Source organism: Anarrhichthys ocellatus, unplaced genomic scaffold (genome assembly GCF_004355925.1).
Source record: "Anarrhichthys ocellatus isolate YVR2014 unplaced genomic scaffold, GSC_Weel_1.0 scaffold37, whole genome shotgun sequence".
NCBI lineage: Eukaryota > Metazoa > Chordata > Actinopteri > Perciformes > Anarhichadidae > Anarrhichthys > Anarrhichthys ocellatus.
The window spans coordinates 3,154,958-3,173,340 of NW_022280067.1; the positions used below are offsets into that span (position 1 = coordinate 3,154,958).

An 18,383-nucleotide genomic window follows, 5' to 3' on the forward strand; every position below is an offset into this window, starting at 1 on the left:
ACCGCCTTGCTCTTGAAGTGGGAGCAGAGGTGGAGGTCCTGTAGGAGGTGTATTTTTTTTTTTTCTATTCTTCATCCCCTCCGGCTCAGATATTTGATAATCAAATAGTAAGCTGGGAACAACGTGGGTCAAGTGGTGGGATTTTATTGCCCTAGATTTGTTCCTTCTTGTTGTTAAGTCGCCACTCTTAAAATATGAACGCAGCTTGAATTGAAAAAGGGTGAAATGGCGACCTTTAACCAGCCTTGATTTAAAACTCTGGCCTGCTGTTCACCTCCGGGGGAATCTATAAAGTTGTTCAGGCCATTGTAAATAACACTTTTATGGTGCTGTGGGGAGGGTTTGATCCCAACACCGCATTGGAACCAACACCACTGTCAGGTATCATTCGGTTTTGGCCCTTTTATTTAGAGCGGCAGCAAATGATACTCTGAAAAAGCACACACACAAAAAAAGTAAATGAACATAAAGTTGTAAAATCTACTATTTGGGAAACTGTTGAATTTGGCTGAGGGAGCTGTTTTTAGTGTTTCAGGCTGTGTAACTGTAGAATGTGTTTGACTTAGTTCATAGAAGACTTGTGATCACTTAGCCAGATGTGATAATGCAGCTAGTTAGCAGCAGTAGCAGCTTGCATTGATCAGAGCAACAGTTTATCATATTGTGAGGATTGAAGCCAACTTGTGTTGTTTAAGTGGTCAAACTGTTTTCTCTCCCGACACTGATGCCAGTGCCTTTACTCAGCGTATTTACCGATGCTGAGCACCTACCCAATGCCAGAGCTCTCTCTTTTATCCACATTTACAGTCCGTATACTTTACTATAACTCAATGAAATCATTTTTATGTATGCTAACATGAGGCCAAGTGCTGCTGTGGCACTAAAAACTGAGTTGGCAGCATCCCCGTGACTGAATAAATGTAACTAGCGGCAGAAACAATACCTTCTTATAATGTACATACTGTATTAATGAGGACCAGTCACGTTATGGCCATTACCAGATCCAAGTCAAGTCAATTTTAGCCCAATATCACAAATTTGCCTCAGGTGTCTTTACAATCTCTGCAGCCTACAACACCCTCTGTTCTTTTTGAGCCTCCGATGACGAAAAACTCTCCCAAAAAACTTTTAATTGGGGAAAAAGTGGAAGAAACAACCTCAGTAAGAGCAAAGGAGTAGGAATTTATTTTTATTGGTTTCATTCGCCTCTATTGTGTTGGATTGACAGCAGAAACAAATGATACAAAGCTAGAGCGACGCATAGCACTATATACATATGACATGTTATCACTCGCTGCTTCACCTGTCCAAGTAAAGGCATGTCCGTTAACTTAACTTTTACTCGAAGAGCTGGTTGAAGAAGAGAGACCACCTCATTAGTCACTGCCAGAGTTCAGCAGCATTTCGTCCCCATGTGTCGTCCCAGCGTTGAGCTACAGCTTTGTGTTTTTTCACAAGCCCCTCCGTGCTGCTTCGACCCGCCTCGCAGCCCCACCTGTCGTTTATTTTGCCGCCGGCTCAGAGAGAGGGAGAGAGAGAGAGAGAGAGAGAGAGGGGGGCAAAGTTTGGCTAGAACAGCTGGTTGCCCTGGTAACACTTTGTGCCACCGCAGCGGATTGGAACAGGAACTGGCCTATCCATGTCAGTCTGCAGGCAGGATCTGGGCCATGCCTTGTGTTAACAGATTATCTGATTTCCATTCAGACGGCTCGGGTATCGGCCCCACTCCTCCGCTCTCTGGAAAAGCGACCCCGGCCAGCCTCATTCTGAAAGCCCCCAGAGCCCTCCTCTCTTCTCCCATTTCCTGTCTTAATTACGCACTCCTTTGTGCCGCTGTTGTGTTTTTTTTTTTTCTTCCTCCCCTCCTCCTCCCATGCCTCCCCTTCTCTACTTCTCTTGATCCCTCATCCCCTCCCTTCTTACTGTCTGTCTCTCTCACTCTCTTTTTTTGTGAAGAGATGAGGACCAAGATTTTGAAGTTTGAAGTCTGTTGCGGGGACCGTCCTTAGCTCTCTCCCCCCCCCCCCACACCACCACCATCCACAACCCAGCTCCCCTTCTCCCCTCCATCGTCTCTCCACCTGAAAGGGAATACTGTGTTTTCGATGCATAAAAGGCTTGGCGCTGTCAACGGGATGAATCCACCAGGGCCCATGGAAAACATACTCAGAGCTGCAGCTACAGTTTCTCTGAAAGGGGAGAGAGGAGGAGGAGGAGGAGGAGGAGGAGGAAGAGTGTGGATGGGTGAGTGAGGGAGGCAGCTGGAAGGGATTACTGTGCAGTTTCATAGGCAGCACAATTACAAACATACCAAGTGTTAACTTGGCTGTGCAGCATAACACCAATGATGATGCTTTGGCTCTAGAATTGGGACAAACTTCTTTTTTTTTTTGGGGTGTTTGTATGCACATGTGTGTATTTTTGAAGCTACACAAAACTCCTTGAATCCCTTTCTGCAGGTACATTAAAGGCTCTCGTTGAAAGAAAACAAGGGCAGAAATAAGAATGTTGAGGTGTTGTAAACACAATGGGCATGTAAACCAAGTGGGCACCTCTGCTGTGACAAAAACAGGTTTGTCGCCGTCCTGCACCGGATCCGGTTACCAAGCCAGGGCATTGAGGCGAGACCGAGAGAGGGTGACCTTGTCTGTGGCGAAATCTGACACAGGTTTTCACATGCTGGGTGGGGGATTTTCTTTCCCTCTTCCTTCCCCTCTCCTTTTCTCTGTCCTGTTATCTCCGGCAGTAGGTGGCTAATTGCTTTGATGCTGTAGATTACATTTAACTTGCAGCTCTCATTGTTTGTGGTGAGCGGTGCAGTAAGACGTAAAAACCCAGAGGGTTGAACTGTATTCACAGTTTCTAGTTGTTTTTTTAAACAGCCACAGAAGCATTAACAACACTCGACACAATGGGTTCCTGAAAGTGCATCTCATAACCGTGTTGACAGAGTTTTACAGTCTAGCTCCACCCATAACCCCACACTTCTAATTCTGACACAATTATAACTTTGCCTTGAAACTTGCGCTAACCTCTTTTTTTTAAAGCATTATAGCTTGTAGCAAAGCTAAGGAAGGGTAAACCCATTAACTTACAGTAAACTCATTTACAGTGACTGTTAGCTTAAGAGCCAGCAAGCTAATGGGGCTTAGCAACCCATGTTAATGTTAACATGTAGCTGCTATCTGCTGCTAAGGCTAACGTTTGTTTGTACGAGGCATTGGGCTCACTACATTCACAGCAGGAAAGTGATTGTTAGGTGACACCAAGAGAGATTAGATTGTCTGTTGAATGCTGTCAAGACAGAAGAGCCAACTGCTGCTGTCCAGGAGCTTCCAATATTCCAGTTTTATGGGAAACTGTTGCCATTGCAAAGAATTGTGAGAGTCGTAGCAGGCTAACCCATTCTATTTCTATGGTCACTGCACAGTGGTGAGCGCCATTTACTTTCCAACTAGTCAAGTGACCAGGTCAATGTCCGTTTTACTCTAATTCAATTGATGCTGCCCTGTCAGAAATTGCTACTGCTCTATGTCTTATTCCAGCATAGGATATTGTCTCTATTAACATGCCTTGTATCTTCTGTCTGGCAACACGCACACCCACACACACACGCCTACATGTAGAGACACACACTCCCGTCTCTCACCTTGGCCCAGTCTCAGCTCAGGACGAGGGTAAACAAGCTAATGTTTAGATTTCACGGAAGTGGAAACTTATCCGGTCGAGTCTGCTCTGTCACTCAGCAACGAGCCTGTTTATGTTTGTCTCTTTGGTAAGTATCAGTGAGTAGCGGCATATGTGAGTATTCAAGTCTGTGTGTGTGTGTGTGTGTGTGTGTGTGTGTGTGTGTGTTTTGGGTGGGGAGTGTGTGTTGCAGACATTCCTTAATATTGAGCCTTAAACTCACAGAGGGGAGTTGCAAACAGGTTGTCGGTGGCCTCCACGGGCACTGAGCCGGGCCTCGTGATGATGATAGCCACAGAGGTGATGGAGGTGTTGATAACAGGACAGGTGATATAGCTGGTGTTGATTTTGTTATAAGACCCTATAGTGCTGGAACGATGCCCTGCTGCAGCCAAGAGAGACACAATCTGGACTTGCACTGATCTTTAGACATCAATAAAAGTCTGTCAACCTTTGTTAGGGGTATTGTTGTGACGGCCCAATACTCCGGCCCTCGGAACATTGGCCGTTTGTTTTCAGGGTAATGGGCTGTCAGACAAATGGGCTTTGGGTCCAATGAGACGTTTTTGGGACTATTGGGGTTTTAGAATGACTGGCCGTAGGAACAAAGGTATGACACCCCTTTTTCTTTCACCAACATACGGCCTTTCTAAATATGTGATACAAAGCAGGCTTGCAAAAGAACATTTATAAGAATTTTATGAATTTTACACAGCAAAAGTAGTTGCACGGTACTTTACTGACAGTTCTCAGTAAAGTTTTGAAAGGAGTCTGACAAAATGTTGAAAAAATGTTGAGAAAATATGCATTTTTCTCCATTTCTGTCCGTGAGATAACGATGAACCTTTCCTTCATCTTTCATCCTGTCTTGGAAAAACGAGTTGTTGGTAAAGACATGAATATTGCTCTAGGAGGGTTTCTCTCAGTGAGAAGAAGTGAGGAAACACAGGTGAATCCCTGCTATCACGCTTACATCTCCTAAAAGACACATTTGTGATGAAATTGAGCGTTGGTTCTTTCCGATTCATTTCAAATTGATAAATTGATTGACGGATCTTACGAGTGCTTTTGCAGGATTTTTGAATCTTTCAAATCTTTTCCAGACAGTCATTGGTTTCTATTCATAATATACAAGTGAAGTCTCACTTGAAGTAATGTAATTATCTTTCCTCATGCAAATGTTTAGTACCTACAAGTGTATTTTAAGATGATGTAGGAGTCAAAGACAACCCACGACTGTCTTCAAAATAAAGCAAAACTAAGTAAAATGCTGGTGTAAGCCTTGGTAAATGAACAGCAGTAAAGTTATGAATATTATATTTGTAGCAAAATGTGCAAAAACACTGGTATAGTCCTTTTTAAAATTGCCATATAGGTGCGAGGTGAATCTCTAACTTGTGGCTCTGTCAAATTCTTCTAAGCAATAACCCCTGAAGTCCTCCTCTTTTCTTTTTTCCACCACTACACGAAGTAGACGACAAGGGCTGTCAGAGAAACACAAAGCACTCAGGATTGCGTGTTAGGAGACGCCTGAATGGCACCAGGCCTAACGAGAGCCCGGCAGGGACCCCGAGGTGGGCCTGGCACCTGCAGTCTGTGTCTGGGGGAGGAAGTGGGGAGGCTCTGTGTGTAGGAAGTTTGTGTAAATGTCAAGCTTGATTCTACAGTATGCATGAGAAAATTTAAGGTAATATTTTGCCTAAGCTCTCTATGAGATGTTCAGCTCTGTCTCACTGAAACCATGTTTTTACTTCATGTTTAACAGAATTAGTTGGACTGTTTTTATGTTTAATTAATTGATTAGTCGACCGACAAATAATGTATTTGCGAATATTTTCTTAACCAGGTTCCAGCCTCTTAATGGGAGGATTTCTCTTATTTGTCTTAACTTAATTGTTAACTGAATATCTTTGAGACGAGACATTTGAAGACGAGACTTTGGGCTTCCTGAACTTAAGATCAGGGTAGGAAATTTACATATTTGCCCCCACTGATTGAAATCCAGGGGCATTTTCAAAAAATTGGGGGCACTTTTTGAAACTTGTGAAATAACATTTAACCTTTGTTCAAAACAATAAATATACTTATTTAGGCTTACAGTATATGAGCAATTGTCATCAAATGGCAATAATCAGACTATTAGGCAGTAGTCTACAGATTCAAAGTGTTTTCTTAGATTTTTTTAACAAAAAACAAACATAAACATCATATTCAATTTTATTCTTATTTATTTGTGGTTATTTATTGTTATTAAATGTTTTAAACAACTATTAACAATTATTAAGTCAACGATGCCTTGATTACATATACATCAGTCATTGTATGGAATTATTGAGAAAAAATATTTTTGTAGCACCTCAACTATTGTGATATTACCCATTTTTGTCCTGAACTTATGCATTAGTGATTGTGTGGAATTTTTGAGAAAAAAATTTTTTATAGCAAAAAATGTGCCATTTGAAGGTACAAATTCAGTTCAGAGTTTTTACTTAGAAAATATCTTAATTGACAGCCAGTCAGGTATTATTCATTTCCAGCAACCCTCAAATCAAATAATAAAGACATGTTACGCACAATTTAGGTGTATTTTCCCTTTAACTCACAAGATGCAGGTAGCATGTTTTATACTTAATGTGAATATAATTCATTTAATCTAATTTCCATTATGCAATATGTATACTTTGTTGGCATCTTATTCTGAAAACCGGATGTTCATCTGAAGAAACCGGATGTTGTCTCACGTTAATCTTTCCGTTAACTTTCAAAGTCCTTCGCTCGCTCCCGATCTGCGCCGTTTGAACGAGTTTACCGTGAATTTCAGCATATAGGTGCACTAAAATTTAACTGTCTGCTGAGTTGGCCACAGTCACAGGTCTGATTAAGAAACGCTCCATTTATTTATTCGTTTAGAAAGTCCGGGGGCATTTTTTGCCCCTCTCCTAGTGATATCAGGGGCAAAATGATATTTCTTAGGGGCAGATTTGCCCTTTGCCCTCGTGTATTTCCGACGCTGCTTAAGATGGACATGTTTTCAGAATCTATGAGTTTTATAGACTGAATGATTAATTGATTGATTGAGAAATGAATGAGTACAGATTAATGGATGACGTTTGTCAGAGTGCTTATTTTAACTTGGGTACTCATTCATTATCACATTCTATGACGATGCTGGTGTCTCCAAAAAGATGAACTGAAAGCAGCTGTGAAGTCCTCTGGTCCCATCTCTTCTCTGTTTGAATCACATTTTTCAAATTAAATTATTATTATTACTACTACTATGGTGCCATGATGTGGTTATTATACTTTGATGGATGTCATTATGTAGTTTGAACTGATTGGTCCACGTGGGTCTACCGAGCTATTTGAGAGATACTCTCCTATTATCTGGAAAAGTAAAATGATGAAGGTCTGTCGACCAAAAACACTGTTAATGAATATCCCTGAATGTAAAACAAGAGGACAGTGTGCGGAAGTTGTATTGTTCTATATGGGTGATAGTGATGAGCGGATCAACTGAGGAAGATAATCAGAATGACTATTCGGGGGGGAAAGATGGCGGTCACCGGTTGTTTCTGCCGATTTGTCCGAGGCAGCGACTCCACCGGGGAGTTCGGAGGTTGCCCACAAGCTCTGGAGCAGATTATGGAAACCAGACCGAGCGAGTTTACACTGAACGCAAGGCCCCGTAGAATTAAACTGCGAACTGCAGACAGCTCGCAGGAAACACCTCTTTGTAAAGCAAACATACATATATTTTATGGCAGCCGCTTTACTGCTTTTTTTATTTTGGGCTCCAATGAGTTGACATTTCAACATGGCCTCGGTCTAATTTCCTCTGCTTTTCTTAACCTTTTTTTGTCTGGCGGTCGACCCTCCGCGCACACACACACACACACACACTCTGCCTACCTATTCCTATCAAAATAAGGCTGCTATTTTGGCAGTGGCCATTTTTATTTTCGTGGAGGTGTGAGGGCCAGCCAGTCGGGGTTGTTTTGACAGATTCAGGGACTTTATTGCGGCCCCCGGGGCAGCTGTAGGGGTGTGAGCGACCCCTCCCTCCCCCCATTACCACCTCACCCTCCACCCCCGACCCAAAAGCAGAGCAACACAGCTGCTGCTACTTCTTCTCCCCCTCCCACCCTTCATCTCAGCCCCTTCACCTGGTCTCCATATGATTGTGACCCTCAAACACACACACGCCATAAAAGGTAAAAGAGGTGTGACATCTAATTCTGTAATGACCCTGCGCTCAGCAACACCCACCCTCTGACACACACACACACACACACACACACACACACACACACACACACAACTCTGTGGTCCTGCCAGGATTAGAGTCTGACTCCTGCTGGGGCCACACATGCTAAAAATCAAAATGTGTAAATTCGTGACACTGTGGGACAAAAACAAACACCAAACTTTGCATGTGTTGCAGCCGGAAACAATCGTTTTTTTTCACAGCTTAGAACTTTTTCCCGTAAACAGTTCTTGCAGCAATAATGTACTGACTGTACTCACAAAGTTAACTACGTCACAGCGACGTTGCCAAAAGGGTTGAGAAACACAATCAAGAGATCACGCAGATTTTAAACACAGACCCAGTTTAGCCAGACTTAACGAAGAAACATTTTCACACCCAAACTCTTTGTAAAACGTCCAACGCAGTCTTAGCATGAGGGGTTGCTACCGTCGGTTCAGGTGCTCTCACTCTTGCCTTTAAATGCAAAGACAGTGATTTAGATCATCTGGTTTGGGGTTCGTCTCACATCTGTATTTTTCTCTGTTGAACATTGTTGTTGTGCAATTGTCGTCTTTTTTTTTTTTTTTTTTTTTTTTTTTTTTCAAATGTCATTTACTTTGGTGAGAAAAAAGCAAGCATCACTTTAAAAAAACAAGTTGTAATGAACCAGAATGATCCTCTTATAGGCATTCCTACAGAACGTAGTGGGATATCTGAAAATGTGTCCATTCATGTTGCTGTAAAGCACTTTCGTTAAATGTTTTGAATTTTTTAAATTTAGAAAAATCCATTCGATGATGTTCCTCCCCAATGACATAAATCTGTTTTAGGAAACATCCGGCATTGTGCAATTCTTGTGCACTGCATTTTGTAGGAAGATATGAACTATTTTACAGTCTTGGTTTTTTAATTGGGTAGCTCGACCATGTCAAAGTAGTCAATTTCTAAAAACAAATATCACCTGTTCAAATGGTTTGCATCTCATTATGAAACTACTAATCTGTACTTCCTCCTGGCTGTGCAGAGCATGTGGGACAGTACGGGGTTAACAGCGCCAGAGTTATTTGGTTCTTGGACACGGTGGCCTCGGCTGCCGGATGCAAGTTTGACTCAAGGGCAAAATCCAGAGTGAAAGCCTCTCATGTTTTTGACTGATTGCCAACTCTGCTTCTCTCTCTCTCTCTCTCTCCCCCTGTCATTCTCATCCCTCTCTCTCCATTCTGCTGTTCCCTCCTCTCTCTCTCTCTCTCTTTCTCCCCCACTCTGTTCCTCCTCTAATCCCCTCCCACATCAAAATCAGGACTGACATAGAGCAGGTCCGGTGTGCCTCTGAACACAGCATGGACTCACCCAAAGTTATGTCATCTCATAAGAAAGATGTGTGCAAAGCTCTTCAGTAGATAGTGCGATTGTAACTCAGCTACAATACAATATATGTGGCGTTAAAAAAAAACAAAATCCAATTTGTGTTCAGCACGAAATGTGGTACAGAAAGCTTCACATTCAAATAAAATAAAATGTACCAGAAGCTGAATGACAATATGAATCAGAAATGAAAATGCACTCATATTAGACTGATCAATAACTTCAGCTCATGGGTGCCTGATCTTCATAGTGTGTTGAGCACAGAGAGTCGTCTTTCGGGTCATGGATTATGCAAAAATAGCACATTTCATAGAAGTGCCACGCATGTCGTAGGGTCTTGCCATTTTATGCGTGTTGCACAGTCGACGTAAGGATTCTCAGGCACGAAAACAAATGATGCAAGAAACCAACCTGGTTCTGGATTCAAGTGTATATGGGCCAAGTCTGTCAATGCCTTAAGACCTATGTCACTGATTTCGAGCTTCTTCCCTGAAAAAGTGAAATCCACCAAGGTACAACCTTGCTGTCCATTGGCTGATACATCCCAAATTTGAGTAGCTATTTTCACTGATTTAACAGCAACGTAGATTACTGTTGAACTAGAGAATAACTATGATACCTGAGAGATGGTTTTAGTATTGTATTTAGCGAGTACCCTGTATTCATTTCTCAAATGTGAACTCCAGAAGTCGACCTCTCTGACCTTTCTGTGAGCGTTTTGTTCCCATCGCGCTCTCTGCATTTTTTGTTTGGTGTGCGCTCTGCGTAAATCCAGGGTGGCCCATCTCCGAGTCAGTATGACTCACCAAGACCTGTGAGGATTGCGGGCTGACAGGTTAGGAAACAACATACAGCAAATAGCTTCAGGCAGGGAACAAAGTCAACTCACGTCTCCTCAGGCAAGCCACTTATTCAGCCAGACGGCCTGCTATCATCCGGCACGTTGGAAAGAGCACCAACAAAAGAAAAGAGGGTTTTTTTAAAGAAGAGAAAGACGTCAGCAGATGTGCAGGGAAGAACTTAGTCACCGTGTTCAGTGTCTCGAGTGTTTCCTGTCATTTTGCGTTTGATCTGATGCGAGTGTGAGCAACAAGGCAGATCTGATCTTGATTGAGCCGCGTCGTGTCTACGCCTTCCATCTAAGAATAAGACACCTGAAATGCGGAGGCGTACGTTTGTAAACAGTTTGTAGACGTAGCTCAGAGGAGGACAGACTGAAGCTGGCCAAGAATGTGCTCCAAGGAGAAGATTCCCAGCATTCCTCGCTGGTTAGGGAGAGGTACCGGCCTTCGCAGATAGGAAGTCGTCTGTCATTAGGGGGTAATCACTTCTTGAGGAGGATTGCAATGCCTGGAATGATTACTGTTGTTATCGGCAGTGAAACTTGCCGCAGAGAGAGAGAGCGGATGACTCTTTGTGTGTTTTGATCAGCTTGACTGATCCAGCATAGGCCTCGCTTGTTTTTCACCACTTTCTCACCATCGCACTAGCCGGGTAGTTCACAGCGCGCAATCAACCAGATTTAGTGGTGTACAAATGCTTCAATGTTGACTTAAAGCTAGTTGGTATTTCTTACCTAGAGGCATTTCTAATTCTAATGGCTCATGGGTAATGATGCCTATCATGTCAGTGGTGCAACAAGGTGGATGTGATCCGTCATGCAGACTCGTGTAAGAAACAGAGAATTTATCCCACTGCATTTTGTTGAAGTAGGGTTCTCTGTCTCCCACGCCACTTATCTCTGTTTGTTTGTAGGCTTTTGGTCCTGAGGTCCTCTCAAGTGGCTTGTCTGGGTCTCTTAGTTGGCTGTTTTTGTCCTCTCTCCCCTATTTTCTACCCCTCCCCTCCCCTTTGTCTCTTGCCCTCTGCCAGTTGACTTCAGGTGGAATGATGCCGTTCCGAAAAGATCCCGGCAATGCTTGCCCGGCATGCCAAGCCAAGTATTTGTCTCTCGGGGTCCCCCCTTACCTCCTCCTCCTCCTCTTCGCTTTCCTCCCCTCCTCCTCCTCCCCTCCTCCTCCTCCTCCTCCTCCCCCCGGATCCTTGAGAACAGGAAGTGTATCTTGTTAAGTGATGGATGGGCCCCCTGCTCTTGCTGAGAGGAAAGAGAAGAAGAAAAAAAAAAAAACCTTTCTTTCCCTCCAGGGCAGTCAGATGAGTTTAGCAGTCTCAAAGCTTTTTGGGAGCACCTTAGAACCCTTGGAGCCTGAGCGCCTGGAAGCCACGGGCACTTCTCCATTATGTGTGTGGAGAGAATTAACGGCTGATAAAGCAGCGGTCAGCCTCTTTGCACTAGAAATATGGATCCGAAATTAAGAAGCCCAAGCGGAAGAAGGGAATTGTGCATTCATGTGCATGCTACATGCATTTGTCTGTCTGTGTGAGTTATTTAGCCGGGGGTCAGCAGGTTTGTGTTGGCATGCAGACGCCAGATTCTTCCAGAGAGAGCAACTCAGGAAGTGTCCCTGGCACGTCCTGTGCTCAGTGCAATACGCACTGCCGCGACTGGCTCGACCTGATGTGACAATGACAAACTACAATGCACCCGTCTCACCTCCTGCACACAAACCTACAATACCCACTAACCTGTGGGAAGAACCTCGACATGAAAATCATTCTTACATCTGTTTTATAGTTGGTTTGCTAGACGCATCTTATCAAGTCTCGAGCTCTTATGAGTTTAATTGAATGCTGCAGCCCCACTATCCATCCGTCTCCCAGCAGGTCTCCCCAACAGGCCTCCTTTCGCCGCTTTGAATCACAGCGGCGTTATTCCTCTCCATCCGTTTTGTACCGACGGTTCGTCACCCAAAACCAGACCCTCTCTTCAAACGAGTGGAAGAATCCACAGACCTGAAAAACAAGAAAATGTCCTCTCATGATCCATTGCTCCTTTGTCAGCCATGGCTCTGTTGTGGTTACCTAAGGGTAGCTACTAATGTTTGTCTCCAGTTTCCATCCTCTCATGTTCCATACACATACACAGGAACACAAGAAAAGCAACAAAAAGTTTTGTTCTGTCTCACCAACAGTCCAAAACAGAAAGACATTTAGTCAACAAGAATAGAGAAAAGCAGCAAATCTTCAAATTTGAGAAGCTGAAACCAGAAACAGATTGACATTTTTGCCTGATAAATAACTTTTGTCAAAATGTTAATTTCAGTATTACTCTGGGACTAAAATCCATAAACTTTGCAGATGATCCTACTTTCTCAATTGAGCAAACAGGTTGATTTACAATAACTGTTTATAGACAATGAAAAGTACAAGGAGGCTGTCGGGCCTTGAGGATACTTGGTGCATGTGGAGAAACAGGAATAGCAGTGTGGTGTCTATGTGAACGAGAGTTCAAAGGCTGCTGGTCCGGTCCCTCCAACCTTCACTGATCACTCCTGACGTGACCTCCTGCATGGCTTGCGTCTGCGTGTGTCTCCTGCCTCGTCTCCGCTGGCCGGGGTTTAGCCCCGCTGTGGCCTGTCTGGCCCAAAGCCAGGGGCTCCGCTGTCTTTGCAACGAGGCCTCACTGAGTCTTGGGGGGAAGAACAACAATAAAACTGTCAGTCCAGTTGATGTTTGTTTTTCTGTTGGTTCTTCATTCCAGCGCTGAAATTAAATCCCAATTCACGGAGAGCCAACTGCATTTTGCTATTTTCAAATCCCGCCGGTCTTCGGCAAGCTGTCCGGTCAAACGGATGCACAACCCAAACCAAACAATACCACAACCATACCACAGCCTGTCACTGCCTGGCTGAGGAGACCGAGTGGAGACACGGAATATTTGTCTGTCCGTCGGCCTGTCTGTGTTTGAGAGGCGCCTGCCACTTAATGACGTCTGACAAGCGAGACAGCGGCGGCTTTGGGTACTCAAGGACTGTTGTGGGGTCACGGAGATATGATCTGTAGGAAGTGGAGGTTTTATCAGATAACGTCAACAATTGTCTCCACGCTGACTGCCAGAAGTGGAAAACTTACATTTCACAGTTTGCGTTTTAGGCATTTGGTTTATGGTTCTGTCTAAAGAGGTGTACGATTAATGCGGCAGTTCCTAGATCTACACCATAACAAGCCAGCAGTGAGGGGTCAGAGTTCAGAGCCATAGTGTCCTGACTGTATTTCTATGACGCCAAAATGATTATGTACAAAAGATATTTCAGTAACATGTGTTCCCTCAGCAATCCAAAGAAGATTCTACTGCTGCTCAGTATTGATGTGAAAGCCTTAACCTGACAGACTTTTGTGAAATATGATGGTGAACCAAAGGCTGACAGGCTTTATCCCCCCGTCCCACAGGCTCTGATGCGTCCAGGTCGCCTTGACCGAATCGTCTATGTGCCTCTTCCAGATGTTCCAACCCGACGGGAGATATTTTCTCTCCAGTTCCGCAACATGCCTGTGGCCCAAAACGTGTCCGTCGATGAGCTGGTGACTCGCACCGACAAGTATTCTGGAGCAGAGGTGAGTTACAGTTGCTTTGATTGATTTATAATGACGGCGACAGGAAGCGATACATCCACCTCTTGTGCACTGGGTCAGGCAAAAGATTTATTGAGTGATAAAAACCAGGCCACGACAAAGCAATGAAACTACAATAACTACAATCAACTTTTTCTTTATATGTGCAGTGATTTTGCCTAAGTCAATTTAGGATCTAATCTGCGGCTTTGACAAAAAAATATTTGCAGTGTTGTCTTTTTTTAGTGAAGTTTGAAGATTTTTTCTGATTGTTGAAAACATACCTCACCAGATTTTGGGATATCAGTTTGACAACCATGCAGTCACCTTTTTTCAGACTTGTTTCTTGTCAACTCAAGCTGAGAAAATGTTTCCTATCTTACTAAACATCGTGTTTAACAATCCAATGCAAATGGCACTCGCCCCAAGGCTTCAAACTGGCAACCCTGCATTCACAAGCCTACATCTTAATATTCTGACTGCTGCTGACCCCCCCCCCCCCCAGTAAGAAAACTGAATTGCAGTGAGATGTTTCTGCACTTTTCCATGATGTGTGTCTGTTCTGTGTCACAGTGGGCCCTCGTGATCTCACAGCAGAGTTAATCGTACAAACACTCCTTTGTGTGACAGATTTGTCTCTCTGCATTCGTCTGCTGCGTTCACATTGTCTTGAGCAGAGAGACTTCTACCGTCCTGCGAGAAAAAGGGCACAATTTTAAAAAGAATGTGTAACGCTTTGGCAGATAAACTACTTTACCAACTTTAAGAGTAGTAGGTTTTAGCCTGTGTGTATTATTTACTGCAGAATGTAAAGCTTTTGAGAGTTTTCTTTACGGGGGCTGCTTCTCTCTCTATCTGTCTTGTTTTCTGTCACAGAAATCATGTTTGGCCAAGTGTTTGGATCTTGAAACAATTTTCTTAATCAGCTCCTTATCATAAGCAACAGTGTCCTCCGTGGACACGTTGTCCACCAAAGGTACAACATATTGGTTATTCAGAGATTACCAAAAGTATCAACTGATTCAAACTGGCCAAACGTAAACCGACTATGGCTCGTGGAAGTGGCCTTAAACACACACATGCATGTGTGCACTTCAACCTTTCCTTCGGCAACCTCGGAGGACTGTTCATCAGTTCTAAAATCAAGTCTGATCAGGACAGCGAGGTGAGGTGTTTCCGTCTTCACTCTTGACATTGTGATCCTCTCGAGGGCAGTCCGAGGTTATCTATAGGGCCTCCTCATATCCTGAAAGTGCACGCTCTCTCCCTGGTTCCTGACTCGGCAGCCCCCACCCAAAAAGCAGCCTCAAGCAGGCGTACACCTGGAGGAGGTATGCAGCAAGAAACCAATCCCCAGCTATCAGGTGTCGCGTTTGACATCGGGCTTTCTGGTATACCGTCTCATCTGTGGAATGGAGGTTTGCAGTCACTTGCCATTGAGTTCTTGAAACCCAGCAGAAATTCAAGGAAATGCCAAAGTCAAGCTGATAAGAGTTCATAGGTGGAGAAAAACAAAAAAAAAAGAAAAAGCCGGGTCTCACCTGTGTGCGGATTACATTTGACATACCAACGCTATAGATCCGAGCAGTTGAGAGGAAACTGAACACTCCTGTGATCACTGAAGGGAAGTTTGAGAGAAAACAGGATACAGATAACAAAGCAGCACAGTAGATAATGCTGTTTACAAGAAGAAGAGCACCGAGGGACAAATGCAGCAAATCGCCAAGTAAATAAACAAGTAAATGTCCAAACACACTGACTGTTGATCAGTCACACCTTGACTGTCTGTTCTCATACTTGTATATGTCTCTCTTATGCTCATTACAGTGATACGGTTTTTGAGTTAAAAGTTTCCCTTTTTTAATCCCAAAGTGTTTGTGCATCCTGCTTCAGGAAGACACCGGTCACTGTATTTACTGCAGTAAACACAGTGTCTGTTGACCGCTCACATTATGTTTCTGGTAATAGAGAAAAGAAACCAGACGGATGTGTTGATGAGTTCCTCTGATTAAATACTAATAGTGATAATAAGAATAGCAACTATTGGCTTTTCAATCTGATCTGATTTCCAGATGCTATTTTGAAAAGTATAAACTGGAAACAAATAAATCTTAACACGAAAACAACAATATACAAAAATATGAATAATGTATCCAAAAGCATAACAATTACATGCTTTTGAGATAATATAAAGAATATTAGAACTTTTATGAAGATTGAGAATATCACTTGCTTTTTTTTATGTCTCCAAAAATAATAAAACAGTTTTCAGTGTGTTTGACTTCCTGTTAGAATCGAATGTTTTAAATAATGACACTAAACTCATCTGTTACTTTAATGAAATAACACACGAGTCCTATATACAGGCAGCAGATATGATGTAACACTACACCATAATATATTTGTATATTAGAAATACACACTGTATGTTTTTACGTTTCCTCAGTCGTGAAAGTCTCCGACCACACGTCTCGGGCAATGATAAAAAGTGAAATAAGTGGCAGGAATGAGCGGTGTTGCTTGGATATGGACGTTGAGAGTAGCCGGACCTTTCATCTCTGTGTGGCAGAGCACTGAGCCATTATATTTGACTTGGCATGCTAAGTGCTAATGCAGCAGGCAGCTGGGTGAGCCGCAGCCGACGAGCATCGGTCAGCCGTGCGTCAAGCCCCGCGCTGCCAGGGAGCGAGCTGGATGGCGGGGGGGGTCGTAAATCAACAGCAAGACGCTTATTGAAACTGGAGGCCACCGAGCAGAGTCCAGTTTCAGTTTTCATATCATACACACTGTCGCTGACTCCCCGCCTTGTTCTCACTCGCTTGCATTGCGTTCTCATCTCTCCAACTGTCGACTGGTCGTACGCAGGCTTTGCAGTCGTGAGACAAATCATCCGTCGACTGCAGTCGGTGTCATCATGGAGCTTTAGCTGGCATTTGGGCTGGGGTCTTCTCTGTTGCAGCCTCAATTCCTTATAAACAACTTGCGTGATCCATAACAATGTGATGCAATCGAATACAGTAGCCGTGCAACAAATACCATCTCTGTGGCCCTTACTATTATCTCTGCCAGGAAGATCATGCTTGTGGTCGAGTGAGTGAGTGTGCCGCTCTGTGTCCGTCCATGACTTATCTGGCGTCTGCCTCAGCAAACTGGTGTGTTTGGCTAATAGCTAACGGAACTACCGGTACACACACACTGCGTACATCGCCGCAACTCAGCCGCTGCTGAGCGGACAGACAGTTTGGTGAGTTAAATTTTGTTTTGATTGACGTGGCTTATACGACGACTGCGAGGCGATTGCCTGCATACGCCATCAGCTCACTTCAGCTCCAAGATTTTCAGTGAATTTCTTACAATTTGTGTTACTTAGTCTTGTTTTTATGCAGTGCTGTGACATCTCTCCCAATGAAAACTGAATGAGGAGGTGTGTTTGTTTGCGGATGGCTCGCACATCGTTGCGGAGGTGATGCACCAATGGGCTCATTGAGCACCTTTCAGTCCTCAGTCTTGGCAGTCTGACCACCTGAAGCTTTGACTTTAATTACATTCCTGGGATTTCAGACTTGTTTGAGAGGAGAGGGAGGCAGGGTCGAGAGGAGTGGAAGGTGGAAAGAGGGAGGAGGGGGGCCATGCAGGAGGACACGGTTGTTGTCAGCTCGGAGCTAGAAGCTTGTTAAAATCACCTGTCTTCCTTCCTGCCCGGAGTGACATCTGGTTCCCCAACGCGCGCACACACACGCACATCTTAAACTCACACTAAGCCCAGAAAATTGCTGCCGGCTCTCCCTCCTCACCTCTGCCATCACTTTCCGAAACAGAAGCAACATTCGATACTGTAATCGCAGTGTTGTCTCAAAGAAGAAGAAGAAGAAGAAGAAGAAGAAGAAGGGCTTAACGTGCTCCTGATGGAAGGTGTGATGCCACTCCACTTCTCTCTCTTTTTTTTTCTTCAATTTATGATCAAGCCCTGACAGGAAAAGACCTGGAGGATTTATTGCACCCTGTCACATGCACCGAGTCAGTTCCAGGCCTTGTTTTGTAGCCTTGCTGGAAAGCTGAAGCCCTCTTAAGTTTCGATGCTGCACTTTTTTAATATTTCAAAACAAAGACGTTTAATTCCAAACTAAAGATTTTTGCACAAGGGGTGATAATGTTTTCAATTTCTATACAAAAATGTATAGAAAATACTTGACCATATTGATACTAAAGTAGTTAACAGAAGCCTTTTATTCAAGTTACTGCCATCAAGCACACGTACATTTACTACGCAGGCTTCAAACGATGAAGAGTTCGAAATTGCACATTATGTCATAATCTACTGTCCTTATCCTACTTTATATAGTTTAATTGTTTTATCCATAAGGGGGCTTTAGCTGAATCCATTAAAGAAAGAGAAAAGAACTGGTCCTGCAGAAAGCCTGTCAGTATTTCAAACCCTTTGGTAAGGCTCTCTCTCTCTCTCTCTCTCTCTCTCTCTCTCTCTCTCTCTCTCTGTGTCTCTCTCTCTCTCTCTCTCTCTCTCTCTCTCTCTCTCTCTCTCTCTCTCTCTCTCTCTCTCTCTCTCTCTCCCTCTCTCTCTCTCTCTCTCTCTCTCTCTCTCTCTCTCTCTCTCTCTCTCTCTCTCTCTCTCTCT

The 18,383-nt window shown here is 43.7% G+C and overlaps 1 protein-coding gene across 1 annotated transcript in view; it reads left to right on the forward strand.

Annotated features, from left to right (window-relative positions):
- afg2a (AAA ATPase AFG2A) overlaps positions 1 to 18,383 on the forward strand; it is a 102,712-nt gene that overhangs the window by 69,625 nt on the left and 14,704 nt on the right. The window contains exon 16 of the mRNA XM_031867014.1: positions 13,589 to 13,753. Coding sequence (XP_031722874.1) covers positions 13,589 to 13,753 — 165 coding nt within the window. The remainder of the gene's footprint in view (positions 1 to 13,588; positions 13,754 to 18,383) is intronic.